The sequence below is a fragment of the Salvelinus fontinalis genome, chromosome 16 (assembly GCF_029448725.1).
Source record: "Salvelinus fontinalis isolate EN_2023a chromosome 16, ASM2944872v1, whole genome shotgun sequence".
In the NCBI taxonomy this organism is placed as follows: domain Eukaryota; kingdom Metazoa; phylum Chordata; class Actinopteri; order Salmoniformes; family Salmonidae; genus Salvelinus; species Salvelinus fontinalis.
In genome coordinates, this window is record NC_074680.1 from 26,889,457 (window position 1) to 26,913,258 (window position 23,802).

Here is a 23,802-nt window from a genome sequence, read left to right on the forward strand (position 1 = left end):
ATATATAGTATTGATATTCAGGAATGCATGGGTCATATATAGTATTAATATTCAGGAATGCATGGGTCATATATAGTATTAATATTCAGGAATGCATGGGTCATATATAGTATTAATATTCAGGAATGCATGGGTCATATATAGTATTAATATTCAGGAATGTATCGCCTCGGAAACAATGTGGGAAATGTACTACTGTATGTAGAAAATGTGTTAACTTTTTCCTGTGAAGAGAAATCATGGTCACTATGACCCACTAGAGGGCATCATTACTCCATAATGAATCCTAGATAAGGCTGTTACGCAAAATCTGTGCAACTGACTGCAAATATTTGAGGAGTCATGCGTTCCTACAGCCCCATATAATGTGGATCACATAACAGGACACTGTGCTTCATTATAACAACTGCAGGCAGAGGAGTCCAATGGTCAATCTACCGTAAAGCTGTTCTGTTATTGCAAAATAGGGCTATAATGTGTGTAGTGGGTAAGCAAACTACCTGTCATAATAGTGCCCATGAGGAGGAAGACACAGAGAAAGATGTTCCCAGCAAACGTTCCAAAGTGCTCTATGATCTTCCCTTGACCAATGGTGAATATGATCCCAAATATCTGGAAGAATGAGGGGAGTGAACATGAGAGTTGATCATCTCTAAACACAATCAAGTTTTAATGTCACATGTACAAGTACAGTGAAATGCCTTTCTTGCAAGCTCTAACCCCAACAATGTAATACTAAAAATAACAAAATTGAACAAAAAAAATAACACAAGTAAGCATACTATATACAGAGTCAGTTCCAGTACCATATTTACAATGTGCAGGGATACTGGATGGAGAGAGGTAGATATGTATAGGGGTAAGGTGAGGTGACTAGGCATCAGGATATATGATAAACAGAGTAGTAGCAGCATATATGATGAGTGTATGTGAGTGGGTGTGTAGAGTTGGTATGAAATGTAAAGGTATGTGCATATTATGGAGAGAGCGTATGTATGTGTGTTGGAGTATCAAGGTGCATAGTGTGTAGAACCCTGTGAGTGTGCATAGAGAGTGCAAAAATAATAATTAAATATGACGGTCAACTCAGATGTTATGTGTAACCATTTTGTTAGCTATTTAGCAGTCTTATAGCTTGGGGATAGAAGCTGTTCAGGAGCCTATTGGTGTCAGACTTGATACACCGGTACCAGCTTGCTGTGCGTAAGCAGAGAGAACCTTCTATGGCTTGGGTGGTTGGAGTCTAACTTTTTTCCGGGCCTTCCTTTCACACAGCCTGATATAGAGGTCCTGGATGGCAGGGAGCTCGGCCCCAGTAATGTACTTGGTTGTCCATGCGATCGAGGGCGGTGCAATTGCCATACCAAGCTGTGATACAGCCAGTCATGATGCTCTCAATGGTTCAGCTGTAGAACTTTGAGGATTTGAGGGCCTTCTTCACAACTGTGTGTGGACCATTTTAAGTTTAGTGATTTGGACACTTTAAGCTCTCGATCTGCTCCACTGCAGCCCCATTGAGGTGGTTTACAGACTGGACTCACGTCGGCTTTGGAGAGCGAGACCACCCAATCTTCTGGGTCGGTGGCAGCCCTCACACCCGGGACTATGTTGTTATTGTCAAAGCGTGCATAAAATGCATTAAGTTCATACATAGACTTCATGCATACAACAAACCTAGATGTACTATTTCAATGGTGAATATTATCCCAAAGTATGATCCCTGTTACCTGAGCTGAACAGTTGAGCAGGCCTGAGGAGGTGCCCTCACACTCTGGGAAGGTCAGCTCCACAGCAAACTCAAAGCCAAGCGGCAGGTACCCAGTCATGAAGAACCTGAAGACATGAGGTTATTCAGTGTTGTTTTTACTCAAACTAAAGAGCAGCACTTAACATTTCATGCCTGCTGAGAGAAATAAAATAAAAATCTACTCCACAGCCAAATCTCCTCTGAGGGCATTACTCTAGCAGACCCTTTAAAACCTTCAGCTCTTGTTCATCTCCTTTATACAGTGGGGCAACAAAGTATTTAGTCAGCCACCAATTGTGCAAGTTCTCCCACTTAAAAAGATGAGAGGCCTGTAATTTTCATCATAGGTACACTTCAACTATGACAGACAAAATGAGGGGAAATAAAATAAAATAAAAAAATAAAAATAAAAATAAATTAAAAAAAATCGAGAAAATCACATTGTAGGATTTTTAATGAAATTATTTGCAAATTATGGTGGAAAAGTAGTATTTGGTCAATAACAAAAGTTTCTCAATACTTTGTTAAATACCCTTTGTTGTCAATGACAGAGGTCAAACGTTTTCTGTAACTCTTCACAAGGTTTTCCACACACTGTTGCTGGTATTTTGGCCCATTCCTCCATGCAGATCTCCTCTAAAGCAGTGATGTTTTGGGGCTGTTGCTGGGCAACACGGACCTTCAACTCCCTCCAAAGATTTTCTATGGGGTTGAGATCTAGAGACTGGCTAGGCCAATCCAGGACCTTGAAATGCTTCTTACGAAGCCACTTCTTCATTGCCCGGGCGGTGTGTTTGGGATCATTGTCATGCTGAAAGACCCAGCCACGTTTCATCTTCAATGCCCTTGCTGATGGAAGCAGGTTTTCACTCAAAATCTCACGATACATGGCCCCATTCATTCTTTCCTTTACACGGATCAGTCGTCCTGGTCTCTTTGCAGAAAAACAGCCCCAAAGCATGATGTTTCCACCCCCATGCTTCACAGTAGGTATGGTGTTCTTTGGATGCAACTCAGCATTCTTTGTCCTCCAAACACTACGAGTTGAGTTTTTACCAAAAAGTTCTATTTTGGTTTCATCTGACCATATGACATTCTCCCAATCTTCTTCTGGATCATCCAAATGCTCTCTAGCAAACTTCAGACGGGCCTGGACATGTACTGGCTTAAGCAGGGGGACACGTCTGGCACTGCAGGATTTGAGTCCCTGGCGGCGTAGTGTGTTACTGATGGTAGGCTTTGTTACTTTGGTCCCAGCTCTCTGCAGGTCATTCACTAGGTCCCCCCGTGTGGTTCTGGGATTTTTGCTTACTGTTACATTTACATTTAAGTCATTTAGCAGACGCTCTTATCCAGAGCGACTTACAAATTGGTGCATTCACCTTATGATATCCAGTGGAACAACCACTTTACAATAGTGCATCTAAATCTTTTGAGGGGGGGGGTTAGAAGGATTACTTTATCCTATCCTAGGTATTCCTTAAAGAGGTGGGGTTTCAGGTGTCTCCGGAAGGTGGTGATTGACTCCGCTGACCTGGCGTCGTGAGGGAGTTTGTTCCACCATTGGGGTGCCAGAGCAGCGAACAGTTTTGACTGGGCTGAGCGGGAACTGTACTTCCTCAGAGGTAGGGAGGCGAGCAGGCCAGAGGTGGATGAACGCAGTGCCCTTGTTTGGGTGTAGGGCCTGATCAGAGCCTGAAGGTACGGAGGTGCCGTTCCCCTCACAGCTCCGTAGGCAAGCACCATGGTCTTGTAGCGGATGCAAGCTTCAACTGGAAGCCAGTGGAGAGAGCGGAGGAGCGGGGTGACGTGAGAGAACTTGGGAAGATTAAACACCAGACGGGCTGTGGCGTTCTGGATGAGTTGTAGGGGTTTAATGGCACAGGCAGGGAGCCCAGCCAACAGCGAGTTGCAGTAATCCAGACGGGAGATGACAAGTGCCTGGATTAGGACCTGCGCCGCTTCCTGTGTGAGGCAGGGTCGTACTCTGCGAATGTTGTAGAGCATGAACCGACAGGAACGGGCCACCGCCTTGATGTTAGTTGAGAACGACAGGGTGTTGTCCAGGATCACGCCAAGGTTCTTAGCACTCTGGGAGGAGGACACAATGGAGTTGTCAACCGTGATGGCGAGATCATGGAACGGGCAGTCCTTCCCCGGGAGGAAGAGCAGCTCCGTCTTGCCGAGGTTCAGCTTGAGGTGGTGATCCGTCATCCACACTGATATGTCTGCCAGACATGCAGAGATGCGATTTGCCACCTGGTTATCAGAAGGGGGAAAGGAGAAGATTAATTGTGTGTCGTCTGCATAGCAATGATAGGAGAGACCATGTGAGGATATGACAGAGCCAAGCGACTTGGTGTATAGCGAGAATAGGAAAGGGCCTAGAACAGAGCCCTGGGGGACACCAGTGGTGAGAGCACGTGGTGCGGAGACATATTCTCTCCACACCCCCTGGTAGGAGCGACCTGTCAGGTAGGACGCAATCCAAGCGTGGGCCGCGCCGGAGATGCCCAACTCGGAGAGGGTGGAGAGGAGGATCTGATGGTTCACAGTATCAAAGGCAGTCGATAGGTCTAGAAGGATGAGAGCAGAGGAGAGAGAGTTAGCTTTAGCAGTGCGGAGCGCCTCCGTGACACAGAAGAGCAGTCTCAGTTGAATGACTAGTCTTGAAACCTGACGGATTTGGATCAAGAAGGTCATTCTGAGAGAGATAGCAGGAGAGCTGGCCAAGGACGGCACGTTCAAGAGTTTGAGAGAAAAGAAAGAAGGGATACTGGTCTGTAGTTGTTGACATCGGAGGGATCGAGTGTAGGTTTTCAGAAGGGGTGCAACTCTCGCTCTCTTGAAGACAGAAGGGACGTAGCCAGCGGTCAAGGATGAGTTGATGAGCGAGGTGAGGTAAGGGAGAAGGTCTCCGGAAATAGTCAGGAGAAGAGAGGATGGGATAGGGTCAAGCAGTATCAAAGGCAGTCGATAGGTCTAGAAGGATGAGAGCAGAGGAGAGAGAGTTAGCTTTAGCAGTGCGGAGCGCCTCCGTGACACAGAAGAGCAGTCTCAGTTGAATGACTAGTCTTGAAACCTGACGGATTTGGATCAAGAAGGTCATTCTGAGAGAGATAGCAGGAGAGCTGGCCAAGGACGGCACGTTCAAGAGTTTGAGAGAAAAGAAAGAAGGGATACTGGTCTGTAGTTGTTGACAATCGGAGGGATCGAGTGTAGGTTTTCAGAAGGGGTGCAACTCTCGCTCTCTTGAAGACAGAAGGGACGTAGCCAGCGGTCAAGGATGAGTTGATGAGCGAGGTGAGGTAAGGGAGAAGGTCTCCGGAAATAGTCAGGAGAAGAGAGGATGGGATAGGGTCAAGCGGGCAGGTTGTTGGGGTAGGGAAGTGTGAGCAGAACCAGCGGTGTCGTTTGACTTAGCAAACGAGGATCGGATGTCGTCGACCTTCTTTTCAAAATGGCTGACGAAGTCATCCGCAGAGAGGGAGGAGGGGGGGGGGGGGGAGGAGGATTCAGGAGGGAGGAGAAGGTGGCAAAGAGCTTCCTAGGGTTAGAGGCAGATGCTTGGAATTTAGAGTGGTAGAAAGTGGCTTTAGCAGCAGAGACAGAAGAGGAAAATGTAGAGAGGAGGGAGTGAAAGGATGCCAGGTCCGCAGGGAGGCGAGTTTTCCTCCATTTCCGCTCGGCTGCCCGGAGCCCTGTTCTGTGAGCTCGCAATGAGTCGTCGAGCCACGGAGCAGGAGGGGAGGACCGAGCCGGCCTGGAGGATAGGGGACATAGAGAGTCAAAGGATGCAGAAAGGGAGGAGAGGAGGGTTGAGGAGGCAGAATCAGGAGATAGGTTGGAGAAGGTTTGAGCAGAGGGAAGAGATGATAGGATGGAAGAGGAGAGAGTAGCGGGGGAGAGAGAGCGAAGGTTGGGACGGCGCGATACCATCCGAGTAGGGGCAGAGTGGGAAGTGTTGAGAGCGAGAGGGAAAAGGATACAAGGTAGTGGTCGGAGACTTGGAGGGGAGTTGCAATGAGATTAGTGGAAGAACAGCATCTAGTAAAGATAAGGTCAAGCGTATTGCCTGCCTTGTGAGTAGGGGGGAAGGTGAGAGGGTGAGGTCAAAAGAGGAGAGGAGTGGAAAGAAGGAGGCAGAGAGGAATGAGTCAAAGGTAGACGTGGGGAGGTTAAAGTCACCCAGAACTGTGAGAGGTGAGCCATCCTCAGGAAAGGAACTTATCAAGGCATCAAGCTCATTGATGAACTCTCCGAGGGAACCTGGAGGGCGATAAATGATAAGGATGTTAAGCTTGAAAGGGCTGGTAACCGTGACAGCATGGAATTCAAAGGAGGCGATAGACCGATGGTAAGGGGAGAAAGAGAATGTCCACTTGGGAGAGATGAGGATCCCAGTGCCACCACCCCGCTGACCAGAAGCTCTCGGGGTGTGCGAGAACACGTGGGCAGACGAGGAGAGTGCAGTAGGAGTAGCAGTGTTATCTGTGGTAATCCATGTTTCCGTCAGTGCCAAGAAGTCGAGGGACTGGAGGGACGCATAGGCTGGGATGAACTCTGCCTTGTTGGCCGCAGATCGGCAGTTCCAGAGGCTGCCGGAGACCTGGAACTCCACGTGGGTCGTGCGCGCTGGGACCACCAGGTTAGAGTGGCAGCGGCCACGCGGTGTGAAGTGTTTGTACGTTCTGTGCAGAGAGGAGAGAACAGGGACAGACAGACACATAGTTGACAGGCTACAGAAGAGGCTATGCTAATGCAAAGGAGATTGGAATGACAAGTGGACTACACGTCTCGAATGTTCAGAAAGTTAAGCTTACGTTGCAAAAATCTTATTGACTAAAATGATTAAAATGATACAGTACTGCTGGCTGGTGAAGTAGGCTAGCTAGCAGTGGCTGCATTGTTGACTTTGTTTGAAAGTGTTGCTGGCTAGGTAGCCTCGATAACTGGCTAGGTAACCTCGATAACCTCGACAATTACTCTAAACTACACAATTATCTTAGATACAAAGACAGCAAAGACAACTATGTAGCTAGCTAACACTACACTAATCAAATCGTTCCGTTGTAATGTTTCGGTAGAAGTTGGCTAGCTGGCTAGCTAGCAGTGTTGACAACGTTAGATGGACGAAAATAGCTGGCTAGCTAACCTTGATAATTACTCTAAACTACACAATTATCTTTGATACAAAGACGGCTACGTAGCTAGCTAAGAAAAAAGTGCTAAGATCAAACAAATCAAACCGTTGTACTGTAATGAAATGAAATGAAATGTAATACTACCTGTGGAGCGAAGCGAAATGCGACTACTCGCTCCAACCCGGAGGTACGAAAAGAAAAAAAAACGTTCTTGTGATCATTTTGACCCCACGGGGTGAGATCTTGCGTGGAGCCCCAGATCGAGGGAGATTATCAGTGGTCTTGTATGTCTTCCATTTCCTAATAATTGCTCCCACAGTTGATTTCTTCAAACCAAGCTGCTTACCTATTGCAGATTCAGTCTTCCCAGCCTGGTGCAAGTCTACAATTTTGTTTCTAGTGTCCTTTGACAGCTCTTTGGTCTTGGCCATAGTGGAGTTTGGAGTGTGACTGTTTGAGGTTGTGGACAGGTGTCTTTTATACTGATAACAAGTACAAACAGGTGCCATTAATACAGGTAACGAGTGGAGGACAGAGGAGCCTCTTAAAGAAGAAGTTACAGGTCTGTGAGAGACAGAAATCTTGCTTGTTTGTAGGTGACCAAATACTTATTTTCCACCATAATTTGCAAATTAATTAATTAAAAATCCTACAATGTGATTTTCTGGATTTTTTTTTCTCATTTTGTCTGCCATAGTTGAAGTGTACCTATGATGAAAATTTTAAGTGTGAGAACTTGCACAATTGGTGGCTGACTAAATACTTTTTTGCCCCATTGTACATGAGTTAACAAATAATAAAATACTTATTCAACTCCAGAGGAAAATAATTAATGTTGCACAGAATCATGGGCTTGTCTCCCACTACACTTGACCTTAAACAGTCTTAACATTAGCATTGTAAGATATTGTCTGCCTCTTCCCACAGAGTGGCTGTTTAAAGAACAAGGAGGCCGTTTGCAATGTAAATAGCATGCAGTGTTCCTGCGGTGTGACCAGGGCAGGAAACCTAGTCCACACCACATTACAACTGACATGCTAAAGGTGGAATAGCAACATCATTGTGTATGGTCACAGTGTTTGTTCACTCTTACCCTAGAGCCCCCGATGTTACAAACACCACCCATAGGTGGCCTAAGTTGAGGGTGAAGGCATAGACCACCATTCCCACGAAGGACAGAAGATATACAGCCAGGGTAGTCTGTCTGGGGAGAGAGGAAAATAATAATATATGTTTGTTTTTCTTGGATTTTGCCTATATGAAATGTACTGTATGCTTGTGTAAACAGAAATGTACTAACTATATTTTCATAAGCAGTTTGATTTGCTGCATTTCTCACGGACACGTCAACATAGCTGCATATCCCATATGGGATTTGAATGAGTCTGCAATGTATTCATCTTATCTGGATATTGCTTTTACATAAGTTTCACAAAGCACTTCAGAAAAGTCCCAGTCCTCAACAATCTGTGGTAGGCGTACATACAGCACCAGTAACCCATCCAGGTTCTGAACTAGCATGCAGAACTGTTCAGTAAGGCTGGCTATGGCTTCACTGTCAACACCTCCAATCCCATCCTCTATGAGAGGAAAAACAAGAATCCTGACCATCTAAGACCCCCTTATTAAAACTGGCACATTCTGGCCTACACCAACAGGCTTACTTTGGTGAAGCTCTTCCTGTACAACCACGCATGAAACATTGCTCCACTCAGCTATTGTTGTTAATACAACTTAGTCCTTTGTCTCTCACACACATGGAGGTATGAGGAAGGGAGCATCAATAACAGAAATCTGGGTTGAATGCTTTGGCTCGATTTATTCGAATGGCATGTGAAGAATTTGGGGAAACAATTTTCCCCCTCATAACATGTGTTATATATCCCTTTCATACTAAGATGGAAAGTTGCCAACTTTACCATGCCGTCAACTTTTATAAACCTTTCCTTTATATTTGAAAGGTATTGTGGTCACAAAGCCTGTACTTTTATTTCCACCAACCAAGGTAGTCATAAGTTATGCTTAAGTCTCGCTAACACCTCAGTATAAAACGTTGCCTTTTATCTTAGCAGCTTTGGAACGCATTAAATAATGAACATTCTATTGTTGTCAGACATCAAACTTATCAAAGCTTCACAGAAATACTTTTAATGCATGTATTCTCTCCATGTAAATGTATGTAGTTCTGTCCTTGAGCTGTTCTTGTCTATTGTCACAGAAATTCATGGGGAAACACATTGTATCTGCCATTGCATCTTTTTTTCTTGACTTTGAGAGCTACATTTTTAAAGCCCTTATATCTAGCTCCTAAATGATGGGTTAACATGCATACTTTTCTAACTTAGCCTACTAGCGATTTGTAGTTTATCTGTCTTCAGCCAAAATAACTGGCGGGGAATTTGAAAGGAGAGAAAGCGTGCAATGGTGTGATCACATTGGCTGGTGATTATACATGTACTGCAGTATTAGGCCTAATATTTAACCAACAAATGAGTTCATATGAATGAGCTTCTTCAGCTACATATAGCCTCTCTTTTCCAGATGCACAATTACGCAAGCCTCTCCACTATTCCTCTTCTCCTGGAGTCGCAAAAGCTACAGGCTACAATATCTTGTTGGACATTAAATGTTGAGCATGTTTTGCTACGATTAGTCCTACGATTAGATAACTGCCTGCTGGGGATGAAGCAGGAGTTTGGGGGCTAGGTTGGCATGTAAACACTTGGTACTGCCACTGCTGTTGTTATAGCATTCCCTGATGTGTAGAGTTGTGTAACACCTACAATTGAACTACATAGTTGATTCATTGTTTGTTCATGATCAGGTCAGGTGTTTGATGAATGGCTGCTCTGTGGTGAGAAACAAGGGCCTGTGTTATTTGACCAAAACAAATAGAAAGGAGATTAAACAGAATTGGACATTGTCTGTGCAGATGTCTGAATGACTGCATTAATAACCTCTACATCTTAATTTGATCACTCTTTTGTTACTTAGAATTTTCCTACACAGCAGGAATTGTAAACGTGTAGTGTATTCAAGGTTTAAAAAGGCTTCTAAAGTTTGTAATTTCCACTTTAAAATGTCAGCCACTGTTCCCCGGCTGCCGATGACGTGGATGTTGATTAAGACAGCCCCCCGCACCTTTCTGATTCAGTAAAATGGGGTTAAATGCGGAAGACACATTTCAGTTGAATGCATTCAGTTGTACAACTGACTAGGTATCCCCCTTTCCCTTACGATCTACATTTGTATTTAGATGCATTTAAAAGGATAGAGACTTCCTCTCAGGCATTCTCTATGGAGCCTCAATTCCAACAGGCCAGTACTTCAGCTGAGAGGATTCATAGATAAAACTTGTCAGCTTGGATATGCAGGGAGAGGCATCAGATACAACGCTTAGTTCCTCCAGAACCGCATTGGTTTCCACTTCCAACAAAAATAACTAATCTGCCTAGACGCCTGCCTTTGAATGAGAGTTTTAAAAGACATTCATGCAGAAAGTGCCTCCTTTAGAGTGGCTAATGAGAGAAGCAAGAGCCCAGCCCATCCAAGGTCATATTCGGTTTACTGTTTTCATAGCCCGGAGCTCAAGAGTGTAACACAACATTACTGATTGTTACCTTGTGAACCTATGCTATGGATAGTTTTTTAAATGAAGGATATGATTGAGATATTAGATGTAGAGTAAGATTAAGTAGATACAGTGAATCTAGCTACTGTATGCACTAGTCTTTATCTGTACACAATAGTTATCTGTACGCAAGGCAAATCAAATTTTAATCACTATTTAAAAAGGGCAAAGGTTCTCAAAGAGATGAGCAGTGGGACCTTAACAGCTCTTATCTTATTAACTCACTCATCAGCAGTTACTGGACCTCTTCCAACACAGAGCTTGACTGATTTGATCAGAGAGCGTGACGAAAAAACTTGAGAGGATTATAAAGCCAATTACTGGGATTTTCTGGTGTCATCAGACAAAAGATTAACCAGTGGCCTTGTCAGCAACCAGCTACAGCTGCACTATTACAATGTGTATGTGTCTAAGTTGGGGACTGTGTATGTAACCTTATTTAGTTACTTAGTACTAAGGAAGGGCCACTGAGCCCTGGGCATAAGTGGTCGCTTAGGGCCACGCGGCCACTAGAGGGTCCCTAACCAAATCGTTGTGTTTTTTTTAGGAACTCAGTCAGGGCCTCAACTTACTGTTCCTTGAATAGACAAAGTGCAATTTCGAAATGTGCTTGTGCATCAGCAGTTTTTATCTTGTTATGTCAGTCACTCAATTGCCATTGCAGAGAAAATCATTTGATTGGTAAGTTTGTCTTGCCAGCTATCTATTAATCATGGACTTATACCAGGGCACATGCCCAGGGGCCCTGACCTCCAGGGGGCCCACATTGATTTTGTTTGTCACTCTCATTCAGATATAATTTTATCATGGCATAAGTTATGGCAAAATGGGTATAATTGCAGGAATTTAGCTGTTAAACGTACCATTTTTTGCTCCGCTCCATGTCAAAATGTATAGAATTGCATAAAACTTGCGTTAAAACTGTAACATTGGGGGGGTGGCACAAAAATGTTTTCCCAGCGAGGTGACGCACCCCAACCAAATCTCGCTCAGGGCCCAAAAGGCTCGGGCCGGACTTGCCATTCAGTGATCAGTCACACAAAAAAGCTATTGTATCTAGGAGCATAATGCTGTATGCAATAACGTGTATTTTTAGTAAAGTATTGTGTACTCTCAAGTGTTCCTAAGAGTATCTTACTTGTAGGTTTTGGTCTTGTCCAACCAGATCCCACATATGAGGGACCCCACCATCCCCGCAATGACAATGGTGAGGCCAATTCTTCCAGCATTCAACTCTTCACCCTGTGGAGGTTAAAATGACTGAATTGGTCTTTCTGCAGTCAAATTGGACATCCTGCCCCTCTCACGCCTTCAGTTATCTTATCTGGGGTGAGCCTACTTGCTACTAGAACTTGATACTAGTTCTCTTATACCCCAGTCATCTTTTTCACGTCTATAGAATTGTGTCTTTAGTCTAGAAAAGACCCTTAATTATAGACTACACAATTAAATGTTTTACTTATTGGGGAGGTAACATCTCAAGATCTTCCTTGAATACAGTAAGTGAGGATATAACTGAAGGTCATGACCACGGAGGGACTTATGCAGACTACAGTAGGTTGGTTTTGTTGTGATAAGATTCAGGTGAGACTTACTGGATAATGCTCAATAATCATCCGGTTCAGCAGTGTGGAAACAGCATAGAAACAACCGACATTCAGCCCTGCAGAAAACATAAGGACACATGTTAGTTTTGTTTCTGCACTCTGAGACAGAGCTGTATTTTACAGGAGCTGTAGTCTGCAGAGGAGCAGGTCTTTATTTATTCTGAGGCCTGCAGGGAAAGCAGGGGGATCCAGATGGGACGCTGTATTTGGGTTTCACTGGCCCTGTCCTAATGGAACCCATACCTGGCCCTTAGCCAGTCTTCTACTACAAAGGAGAGAATATTTGACTTTGACATAAACGGTGGTGTGTCACTCAATATTTAATTGGTTTGGACAGCTTTTCCCTTAAGGTTTGTTGTCTTGTTCCTGAAAATCCTTATTTGCCACATCAAAGGGTAAACAATGTTAATATCAAATAACATTTAAAAAAGTAAAACTTAATATTTCCAAACAGCTAAAGGGCATGACATATGTAATAGTTCAACTCTAGCATTTATGTCATTGTTTATATTGAGATGGCACAGCCAAGGCAACCAATAATTCAGTTAAAATTTATTCAGGCTAAGCTGACCCGAGGCAATACTTTTATGGACTAGTAACGCTACCATTGCAAATCTTCAATAAGTTAACCATTAACTACAAGGACTGTGACCTTTCAACCCTAAGAATCTGACAATAAACCTAAAATCCTCAAAAAGACCGTTTGATGTACAAATATGTACTCTGTGCTGGATACAAAAACATAATGAGAGATATATTCACATCTCTAAGCACAAACTGATAATGAGCTATTGATCTGGCTTTAAGCCCCTAACAGATGTTATCTTCAGATGGTTATATTCTGATGTTGTGTACATGTTTTCATTCACCTGTCACTGTGATGATGCAACAGCATCCACGTTGTTCATATTTACGCTTGTGAGTTCACCTTACTTGAACTCATTCAGGGGACACACAGTAGAGACTGCAGGATAATGCACAGTGTACTTCAAATAGGGGGAATTCTGCTGTGAGGCCATGTGTGTGTGTTTATGAGATTAGGTCTGAGGCATCACCAACAGAACAAGCTTTGATCTGACCAGCCTTATGTAACTTCTGTTTTCTCAAATAATAGGAGAACAAACATGCTGGTAGACATGGGTGTGGTTGGAGAGTGATAGAGGGTGAATACGACCCACCATAGCTGATGACGAGGAGCATGAAGGGTAGGTTACGCAGCAGTCTCAGGATAGAAGCCATGTAGGAGTAATCTTCTGGAGGGATGCTCCTGGCCTGGACCTGAGCCAGGGTGGGAGGGATTTCCGGCTTCTCTTGGAACACTGTTGAACACAGATACAGAACCGGTAATAATAATAATGTAATATTGCTGATATACTGTAGTGTAGAAGTTTGTATGCAATTCCTGTAACACTGGACCATTCATTCCTATACAAATATTTCACAAACAACACCAATCATAGACACACCTAAATGTGTGTTCTCAATATACATTATCTAGACACACCCAAAGTATATTAGACAAGGGTTGGATGTAGATTCTGAAGTTGCACAACTGTCAGAGCCCTTTAAAAGACTATGTTAAAATTGGATCCAACCACAAGTCAATCCTCCCCCTCGTTTCTCCCCCCAAGAAAAACTAGCAGCAGTCACTCAAATAAGCTGGTGATAGCAACAAATTAGTGAAAGGGCAATGGCCATCCCATGACCTCTAACATCCCTCCATATGTGCTTCTATCAATCAACACAGACACCTGAGCTCAGTAGGAGTCAGGGCAGTCACGGGCAGTAAAAAAGCTTTGGTTTGGGGGACTATAGGACAGGAGGGGCCAAAGTTACATCCAGCTAGTTCAGTACAGCACAGCCAAGGCAACAAACCAGGCCTATCTCTAAAAGAGCAAGAGAGAAAGAGAGAGTTAAGAAAGATGAGTGTCTGAGAATTTACCTGAAGACTGGAGAGATGAAATGCACCAGTAACTGTTTGCCCTATCAGGGTCCCTCTCTTCCTCCATGCCCCTGGTGCGTCAGTGAGTCAGTCAGTCAGTCAGTGATTCAACAATAGTCACGCTGGAGAGTCCAGCTCCAACGTTCAGTCTCAGAAGTGGAGGAGAGATCAGCTCCAACGTTCAGTCTGAGAAGTGGAGGAGAGATCAAACGCTTCACACCGCGTGGCCGCGGCCACCCTAGCCTGGTGGTCCCAGCGCGCACGACCCACGTGGAGTTCCAGGTCTCCGGCAGCCTCTGGAACTGCCGATCTGCGGCCAACAAGGCAGAGTTCATCTCAGCCTATGCTTCCCTCCAGTCCCTCGACTTCTTGGCACTGACGGAAACATGGATCACCACAGATAACACTGCTACTCCTACTGCTCTCTCCTCGTCTGCCCACGTGTTCTCGCACACCCCGAGAGCTTCTGGTCAGAGGGGTGGTGGCACCTTGATCCTCATCTCTCCCAAGTGGTCATTCTCTCTTTCTCCCCTTACCCATCTGTCTATCGCCTCCTTTGAATTCCATGCTGTCACAGTTACCAGCCCTTTCAAGCTTAACATCCTTATCATTTATCGCCCTCCAGGTTCCCTTGGAGAGTTCATCAATGAGCTTGATGGCTTGATAAGCTCCTTGTATCCTTTTCCCTCTCGCTCTCATCCAACACTTCCCACACTGCCCCTACTCGGATGGTATCGCGCCGTCCCAACCTTCGCTCTCTCTCCCCCGCTACTCTCTCCTCTTCCATCCTATCATCTCTTCCCTCTGCTCAAACCTTCTCCAGCCTATCTCCTGATTCTGCCTCCTCAACCCTCCTCTCCTCCCTTTCTGCATCCTTTGACTCTCTATGTCCCCTATCCTCCAGGCCGGCTCTCTCCTCCCCTCCTGCTCCGTGGCTCGACGACTCATTGCGAGCTCACAGAATAGGGCTCCGGGCAGCCGAGCGGAAATGGAGGAAAACTCGCCTCCCTGCGGACCTGGCATCCTTTCGCTCCCTCCTCTCTACATTTTCCTCTTCTGTCTCTGCTGCTAAAGCCACTTTCTACCACTCTAAATTCCAAGCATCTGCCTCTAACCCTAGGAAGCTCTTTGCCACCTTCTCCTCCCTCCTGAATCCTCCCCCCCCCCCCCCCCCTCCCTCTCTGCAGACGACTTCGTCAACCATTTTGAAAAGAAGGTCGACGACATCCAATCCTCGTTTGCTAAGTCAAACGACACCGCTGGTTCTGCTCACACTGCCCTACCCTGTGCTCTGACCTCTTTCTCCCCTCTCTCTCCAGATGAAATCTCGCGTCTTGTGACGGCCGGCCGCCCAACAACCTGCCCGCTTGACCCTATCCCCTCCTCTCTTCTCCAGACCATTTCCGGAGACCTTCTCCCTTACCTCACCTCGCTCATCAACTCATCCTTGACCGCTGACTACGTCCCTTCCGTCTTCAAGAGAGCGAGAGTTGCACCCCTTCTGAAAAAACCTACACTCGATCCCTCCGATGTCAACAACTACAGACCAGTATCCCTTCTTTCTTTTCTCTCCAAAACTCTTGAACGTGCCGTCCTTGGCCAGCTCTCCTGCTATCTCTCTCAGAATGACCTTCTTGATCCAAATCCGTCAGGTTTCAAGACTAGTCATTCAACTGAGACTGCTCTTCTCTGTGTCACGGAGGCGCTCCGCACTGCTAAAGCTAACTCTCTCTCCTCTGCTCTCATCCTTCTAGACCTATCGGCTGCCTTTGATACTGTGAACCATCAGATCCTCCTCTCCACCCTCTCCGAGTTGGGCATCTCCGGCGCGGCCCACGCTTGGATTGCGTCCTACCTGACAGGTCGCTCCTACCAGGTGGCGTGGCGAGAATCTGTCTCCTCACCACGTGCTCTCACCACTGGTGTCCCCCAGAGCTCTGTTCTAGGCCCTCTCCTATTCTCGCTATACACCAAGTCACTTGGCTCTGTCATAACCTCACATGGTCTCTCCTATCATTGCTATGCAGACGACACACAATTAATCTTCTCCTTTCCCCCTTCTGATAACCAGGTGGCGAATCGCATCTCTGCATGTCTGGCAGACATATCAGTGTGGATGACGGATCACCACCTCAAGCTGAACCTCGGCAAGACGGAGCTGCTCTTCCTCCCGGGGAAGGACTGCCCGTTCCATGATCTCGCCATCACGGTTGACAACTCCATTGTGTCCTCCTCCCAGAGCACTAAGAACCTTGGCGTGATCCTGGACAACACCCTGTCGTTCTCAACTAACATCAAGGCGGTGGCCCGTTCCTGTAGGTTCATGCTACAACATCCGCAGAGTACGACCCTGCCTCACACAGGAAGCGGCGCAGGTCCTAATCCAGGCACTTGTCATCTCCCGTCTGGATTACTGGAACTCGCTGTTGGCTGGGCTCCCTGCCTGTGCCATTAAACCCCTACAACTCATCCAGAACGCCGCAGCCCGTCTGGTGTTCAACCTTCCCAAGATCTCTCACGTCACCCCGCTCCTCCGCTCTCTCCACTGGCTTCCAGTTGAAGCTCGCATCCGCTACAAGACCATGGTGCTTGCCTACGGAGCTGTGAGGGGAACGGCACCTCAGTACCTTCAGGCTCTGATCAGGCCCTACACCCAAACAAGGGCACTGCGTTCATCCACCTCTGGCCTGCTCGCCTCCCTACCACTGAGGAAGTACAGTTCCCGCTCAGCCCAGTCAAAACTGTTCGCTGCTCTGGCACCCCAATGGTGGAACAAACTCCCTCACGACGCCAGGACAGCGGAGTCAATCACCACCTTCCGGAGACACCTGAAACCCCACCTCTTCAAGGAATACCTAGGATAGGATAAAGTAATCCTTCTGACCAACCCCCCCCTTAAAAGATGCACTATTGTAAAGTGGCTGTTCCACTGGATGTCATAAGGTGAATGCACCAATTTGTAAGTCGCTCTGGATAAGAGCGTCTGCTAAATGACTTAAATGTAAATGTAATGTAACTCCAACGTTCAGTCTGAGAAGTGGAGGAGAGATCAACTCCAACATTCAGTGAGAAGTGGAGGAGAGATCAGCTCCAACACTCAGTCTGAGAAATGGAGGAGAGATCAGCTCCAACGTTCAGTCTGAGAAGTGGAGGAGAGATCAGCTCCAACATTCAGTCTGAGAAGTGGAGGAGAGATCAGCTCCAACATTCAGTCTGAGAAGTGGAGGAGAGATCAGCTCCAATGTTCAGTCTGAGAAGTGGAGGAGAGATCAGCTCCAACGTTCAGTCTGAGAAGTGGAGGAGAGATCAGCTCCAACATTCAGTCTGAGAAATGGAGGAGAGATCAGCTCCAAAGTTCAGTCTGAGAAGTGGAGGAGAGATCAGCTCCAACATTCAGTCTGAGAAGTGGAGGAGAGATCAGCTCCAACATTCAGTCTGAGAAATGGAGGAGAGATCAGCTCCAACGTTCAGTCTGAGAAGTGGAGGAGAGATCAGCTCCAACATTCAGTCTGAGAAGTGGAGGAGAGATCAGCTCCAATGTTCAGTCTGAGAAGTGGAGGAGAGATCAGCTCCAACGTTCAGTCTGAGAAGTGGAGGAGAGATCAGCTCCAACATTCAGTCTGAGAAGTGGAGGAGAGATCAGCTCCAAAGTTCAGTCTGAGAAGTGGAGGAGAGATAAGCTCCAACATTCAGTCTGAGAAGTGGAGGAGAGATCAGCTCCAACATTCAGTCTGAGAAGTGGAGGAGAGATCAGCTCCAACAGTCAGTCTGAGAAGTGGAGGAGAGATCAGCTCCAACGTTCAGTCTGAGAAGTGGAGGAGAGATCAGCTCCAACGTTCAGTCTGAGAAGTAGAGGAGAGATCAGCTCCAATGTTCAGTCTCAGAAGTGGAGGAGAGATCAGCTCCAACATTCAGTCTGAGAAGTGGAGGAGAGATCAGCTCCAACATTCAGTCTGAGAAGTGGAGGAGAGATCAGCTCCAACATTCAGTCTGAGAAGTGGAGGAGAGATCAGCTCAAACGTTCAGTCTGAGAAGTGGAGGAGAGATCAGCTCCAATGTTCAGTCTCAGAAGTAGAGAAGAGATCAGCTCCAACATTCAGTCTGAGAAGTGGAGGAGAGATCAACTCCAATGTTCAGTCTGAGAAGTGGAGGAGAGATCAGCTCCAACGTTCAGTCAGAAGTGGAGGAGAGATCAGCTCCAACATTCAGTCTGAGAAGTGGAGGAGAGATCAAATCCAAAGTTCAGTCTGAGAAGTGGAGGAGAGATCAGCTCCAACATTCAGTCTGAGAAGTGGAGGAGAGATCAGCTCCAACATTCAGTCTGAGAAGTGGAGGAGAGATCAGCTCCAACGTTCAGTCTGAGAAGTGGAGGAGAGATCAGCTCCAACATTCAGTCTGAGAAGTGGAGGAGAGATCAGCTCCAACATTCAGTCTGAGAAGTGGAGGAGAGATCAGCTCCAACATTCAGTCTGAGAAGTGGAGGAGAGATCAGCTCCAACGTTCAGTCTGAGAAGTGGAGGAGAGATCAGCTCCAACGTTAAGTCTGAGAAGTGGAGGAGAGATCAGCTCCAACATTCAGTCTGAGAAGTGGAGGAGAGATCAGCTCCAACATTCAGTCTGAGAAGTGGAGGAGAGATCAGCTCCAACATTCAGTCTGAGAAGTGGAGGAGAGATCAGCTCCAACATTCAGTCTGAGAAGTGGAGGAGAGATCAGCTCCAACGTTCAGTCTGAGAAGTGGAGGAGAGATCAGCTCCAATGTTCAGTCTCAGAAGTAGAGAAGAGATCAGCTCCAACATTCAGTCTGAGAAGTGGAGGAGAGATCAGCTCCAACATTCAGTCTGAGAAGTGGAGGAGAGATCAGCTCCAACATTCAGTCTGAGAAGTGGAGGAGAGATCAGCTCCAACATTCAGTCTGAGAAGTGGAGGAGAGATCAGCTCCAACGTTCAGTCTGAGAAGTGGAGGAGAGATCAGCTCCAACGTTCAGTCTGAGAAGTAGAGGAGAAATCAGCTCCAATGTTCAGTCTCAGAAGTGGAGGAGAGATCAGCTCCAACATTCAGTCTGAGAAGTGGAGGAGAGATCAGCTCCAACATTCAGTCTGAGAAGTGGAGGAGAGATCAGCTCCAACATTCAGTCTGAGAAGTGGAGGAGAGATCAGCTCCAACATTCAGTCTGAGAAGTGGAGGAGAGATCAGCTCCAACGTTCAGTCTGAGAAGTGGAGGAGAGATCAGCTCCAATGTTCAGTCTCAGAAGTAGAGAAGAGATCAGCTCCAACATTCAGTCTGAGAAGTGGAGGAGAGATCAGCTCCAATGTTCAGTCTGAGAAGTGGAGGAGAGATCAGCTCCAACATTCAGTCTGAGAAGTGGAGGAGAGATCAGCTCCAATGTTCAGTCTGAGAAGTGGAGGAGAGATCAGCTCCAACATTCAGTCTGAGAAGTGGAGGAGAGATCAGCTCCAACATTCAGTCTGAGAAGTGGAGGAGAGATCAGCTCCAACGTTCAGTCTGAGAAGTGGAGGAGAGATCAGCTCCAACGTTCAGTCTGAGAAGTGGAGGAGAGATCAGCTCTAACATTCAGTCTGAGAAGTGGAGGAGAGATCAGCAGACTGGGGCAGGAGTTCATAGAGTAGACCCACACACCAACTAGCCTCTACTCCACCTATCTGTACAGCTAACAGAGGGCTTCAATAGGCTTCAAATAACTTACAGCACCAGGCTAACAGAGGGCTTCAATAAGTATCAGATGTCTTATAGGACTCAGCTAACAGAGGGCTTCAATAGGCATCAGATATCTTACAGGACTCAGCTAACAGAGGGCTTCAATAGGCATCAGATATCTTACAGGACTCAGCTAACAGAGGGCTTCAATAGGCATCAGATATCTTACAGGACTCAGCTAACAGAGGGCTTCAATAGGCATCAGATATCTTACAGGACTCAGCTAACAGAGGGCTTCAATAGGCATCAGATATCTTACAGGACTCAGCTAACAGAGGGCTTCAATAGGCATCAGATATCTTACAGGACTCAGCTAACAGAGGGCTTCAATAGGCATCAGATATCTTACAGGACTCAGCTAACAGAGGGCTTCAATAGATATCAGATATCTTACAGGACTCAGCTAACAGAGGGCTTCAATAGATATCAGATATCTTACAGGACTCAGCTAACAGAGGGCTTCAATAGGCATCATATATCTTACAGGACTCAGCTAACAGAGGGCTTCAATAAGTATCAGATATCTTACCAGACTCAGCTAACGGAGGGCTTCAATAGGTATCATATATCATACCAGACTCAGCTAACGGAGGGCTTCAATAAGTATCAGATATCTTACAGCACCAGGCTAACAGAGGGCTTCAATAGGCACCAGATATCTTATAGGACTCAGCTAACAGAAGGCTTCAATAGGCCTCAGATATCTTACAGCACCCAGCTAACAGAGGGCTTCAATAAGTATCAGATGTCTTATAGGACTCAGCTAACAGAGGGCTTCAATAGGCATCAGATATCTTACAGGACTCAGCTAACAGAGGGCTTCAATAGGCATCAGATATCTTACAGGACTCAGCTAACAGAGGGCTTCAATAGGCCTCAGATATCTTACAGCACCCAGCTAACAGAGGGCTTCAATAGGCCTCAGATACCTTATAGCACCCAGCTAACAGAGGGCTTCAATAGGATTCAAATATCTTACAGCACCAGGCTAAGAGAGGGCTTCAATAGATATCAGATATCTTACAGGACTGAGCTAACAGAGGGCTTCAATAGATATCAGATATCTTACAGGACTCAGCTAACAGAGGGCTTCAATAAGTATCAGATATCTTACCAGACTCAGCTAACGGAGGGCTTCAATAGGTATCATATATCATACCAGACTCAGCTAACGGAGGGCTTCAATAAGTATCAGATATCTTACAGCACCAGGCTAACAGAGGGCTTCAATAGGCACCAGATATCTTATAGGACTCAGCTAACAGAAGGCTTCAATAGGCCTCAGATATCTTACAGCACCCAGCTAACAGAGGGCTTCAATAAGTATCAGATGTCTTATAGGACTCAGCTAACAGAGGGCTTCAATAGGCATCAGATATCTTACAGGACTCAGCTAACAGAGGGCTTCAATAGGCATCAGATATCTTACAGGACTCAGCTAACAGAGGGCTTCAATAGGCCTCAGATATCTTACAGCACCCAGCTAACAGAGGGCTTCAATAGGCCTCAGATACCTTATAGCACCCAGCTAACAGAGGGCTTCAATAGGATTCAAATATCTTACAGCACCAGGCTAAGAGAGGGCTTCAATAGATATCAGATATCTTACAGGACTGAGCTAACAGAGGGCTTCAATAGATATCAGATATCTTACAGGACTCAGCTAACAGAGGGCTTCAATAGATATCAGATATCTTACAGGACTCAGCTAACAGAGGGCTTCAATAGATATCAGATATCTTACAGGACTCAGCTAACAGAGGGCTTCAATAGGCATCATATATCTTACAGGACTCAGCTAACAGAGGGCTTCAATAGATATCAGATATCTTACAGGACTCAGCTAACAGAGGGCTTCAATAGGTATGAGATAATGCATATTACAGCATCCAGCTCACAGTGAGTCCTAACCACAGATGGGTGACACATACAGTACAGCCACCATATCAGCACACTGTGACCTACCTTACCTGTTTGATTAACCACACCTTTATACAAGCACACTTGATAACTGACATCAAATATCTCTCAGCGCCTTTGAGAAACAGATTCCTGTTTTTTTAAGACTTACAGACTGAACATACATTATGTATCAGCTTTGTTCTCAGAATAAAGAAATCTTGAATACAGAGTCACAAGATAAATACAGTAACAGTTTGAGGTGAGATCAACCACTTAGCTGCGAACATGTGTGTGATCTCTACAGTATCTGCTCACATCCTCCCCCCTGGCTCCAGTTTCATTTGGTTGAGTGTGAAAGTGCAGAAAAAGATTCTCCACTGGGATTGTCAGTAGCCTGAATGTTGGCATGTTGGGGGAGGGGGGGGGGGGCAGAGGGTGTGGCCGGGTTAATTATGTGATCAGGGTGAAGTTGCCATGGGTTGGATCCAGCGGACCGTGCCAAGAGAGGCATAGGTTGTCTCTGAATTTTCTTGGAAGATGATCTGGTTTACTGATCCAGAACTAGAGGGCTACAGGCTGTAAACATGCTTGTGTTTTCCCACAGAGCAGTCTGGGGAGATAGAAAGGGCCTTGTCTTATCCCGTGTTCACTTTGATCAATTCGTTAAGTCGCTATTCAATACTGTCTGCTGACACCGGAGGAGAGTTTTATTTCCCAATAGTCAAGAAAAGATAAAAAATGGCAGGTCAGGCAGTGAATCCCTGTTCTTCTTCGAAGGCCAGGTTCCGTGTCTAAGCTTGCCCAATGTGCCTCTTTCAACAAAACATGGGAGGCCCCAAAACAGAAGTGAGATGACCTGGTTTGTGTGATGAAACAAAACTACTTTAAAAAGGCAGTTCAGCAGTTTTAACTGAGGGTAATTGCAGAAGTCATGAACACTGGACAAACATAGGTTACTGAAGTTCATGTGACTCATGTGAATACTTCTCTATCTATCCTACCATGTCATCACTCTGAGAAAGTGTCAGTCATTAAACAGATACTAGGGAAGGGGGGGCAAAGGAATGATTCTATATAATACCGCTCAACGTCCCTACTCCGTTTTAATATCACAACTAAAGGGATCTCGGTCAATTACAGCGATTGCAGCCCTGCCACAGCGAGTGAGTGAAGAGACGTTAGGTGGTCTGTTCAGAGCACATCTCAACACACACTAATCCCTAAGACTGCTGACCTATCCACCAACACTGCCAGGAGAACATGACAGCCAGGGACAAATAGATATCCAGGACAGAAGACTACAGAACTGCAGACCCAATGGTAAGCCTCAGAGATGCAATGGTGCAATGTAATTGTATTCCAACTGCCATAGCAGAGCTATGTGAGTCAGAAACCAAATCTCTTCGGCACAAGTTATGAACTGAGGCTCTATTTGTCCTCTACCAAGAGTTAACTATGAGTTGTTGTGACCGACAATGTTAGGGGAGAGGTAATACTGGCCCCTCATATTGACATTATAATGAATTCAACACCTCAAGGTTCATAATGACTGAAATAGTTATATTTTATAATTTGGATGAGTTTAGGAAGGAGTGACTCTACTGGCCAACTCTATGTGTTAGCCGCAGGATGTACTGTGTATAAGACTGTCCATTTTCCCTCAGGACTTACTGAAGACCACGAGGATGAAGATCATGGTGGCCACTCCAGCAGTGATGTAGAACATGATGCTGATGTGGTATGCCAGCTCTTCTATATTGTCAACATTTGGCACGAGGATGGGTGGCACCAGGAAGCCAATGGCAATGCCCAACTGTGAGTGAGGGAGACAAAAATACATGATCATTCAATGACTCCTCCCCTCACACCTACATACATATAAAACAAAGCTTGGAAAAAGGGATCATAACCAAGGCACAACAAATTTGATTTGAGGCATAAAAGAAAACACATATGACATATTTAAAATAACTTCCAGTGCTTCCCTGCTTTGCATATCAAAAAACAAATATACACACTAAAATGTTAAGTAAGGCGTTTAAACAGTCCTACAGTTGAATACACTCAATTAGTATTTGGTAGCATTGCCTTTAAACTGTTTAACCTGGGTC

The 23,802-nt window shown here is 45.7% G+C and overlaps 1 protein-coding gene across 3 annotated transcripts in view; it reads right to left on the reverse strand.

The window, feature by feature from the left end:
- The window catches only part of LOC129812889 (feline leukemia virus subgroup C receptor-related protein 2-like), a 75,163-nt gene that overhangs the window by 39,397 nt on the left and 11,964 nt on the right, over positions 1 to 23,802 (reverse strand). For all 3 annotated transcript variants that reach the window (XR_008753085.1, XM_055864852.1, XM_055864851.1), the window contains exons 2-8: positions 23,363 to 23,504; positions 13,308 to 13,448; positions 12,118 to 12,185; positions 11,661 to 11,764; positions 7,985 to 8,095; positions 1,728 to 1,833; positions 501 to 612 (exon numbers count right to left, since the gene is read on the reverse strand). Coding sequence is in view for 2 of the 3 variants with exons in the window: in XM_055864852.1 (XP_055720827.1) it covers positions 501 to 612; positions 1,728 to 1,833; positions 7,985 to 8,095; positions 11,661 to 11,764; positions 12,118 to 12,185; positions 13,308 to 13,448; positions 23,363 to 23,504 (784 nt within the window). In the remaining variant the exon portion in view is untranslated. The remainder of the gene's footprint in view (positions 1 to 500; positions 613 to 1,727; positions 1,834 to 7,984; positions 8,096 to 11,660; positions 11,765 to 12,117; positions 12,186 to 13,307; positions 13,449 to 23,362; positions 23,505 to 23,802) is intronic.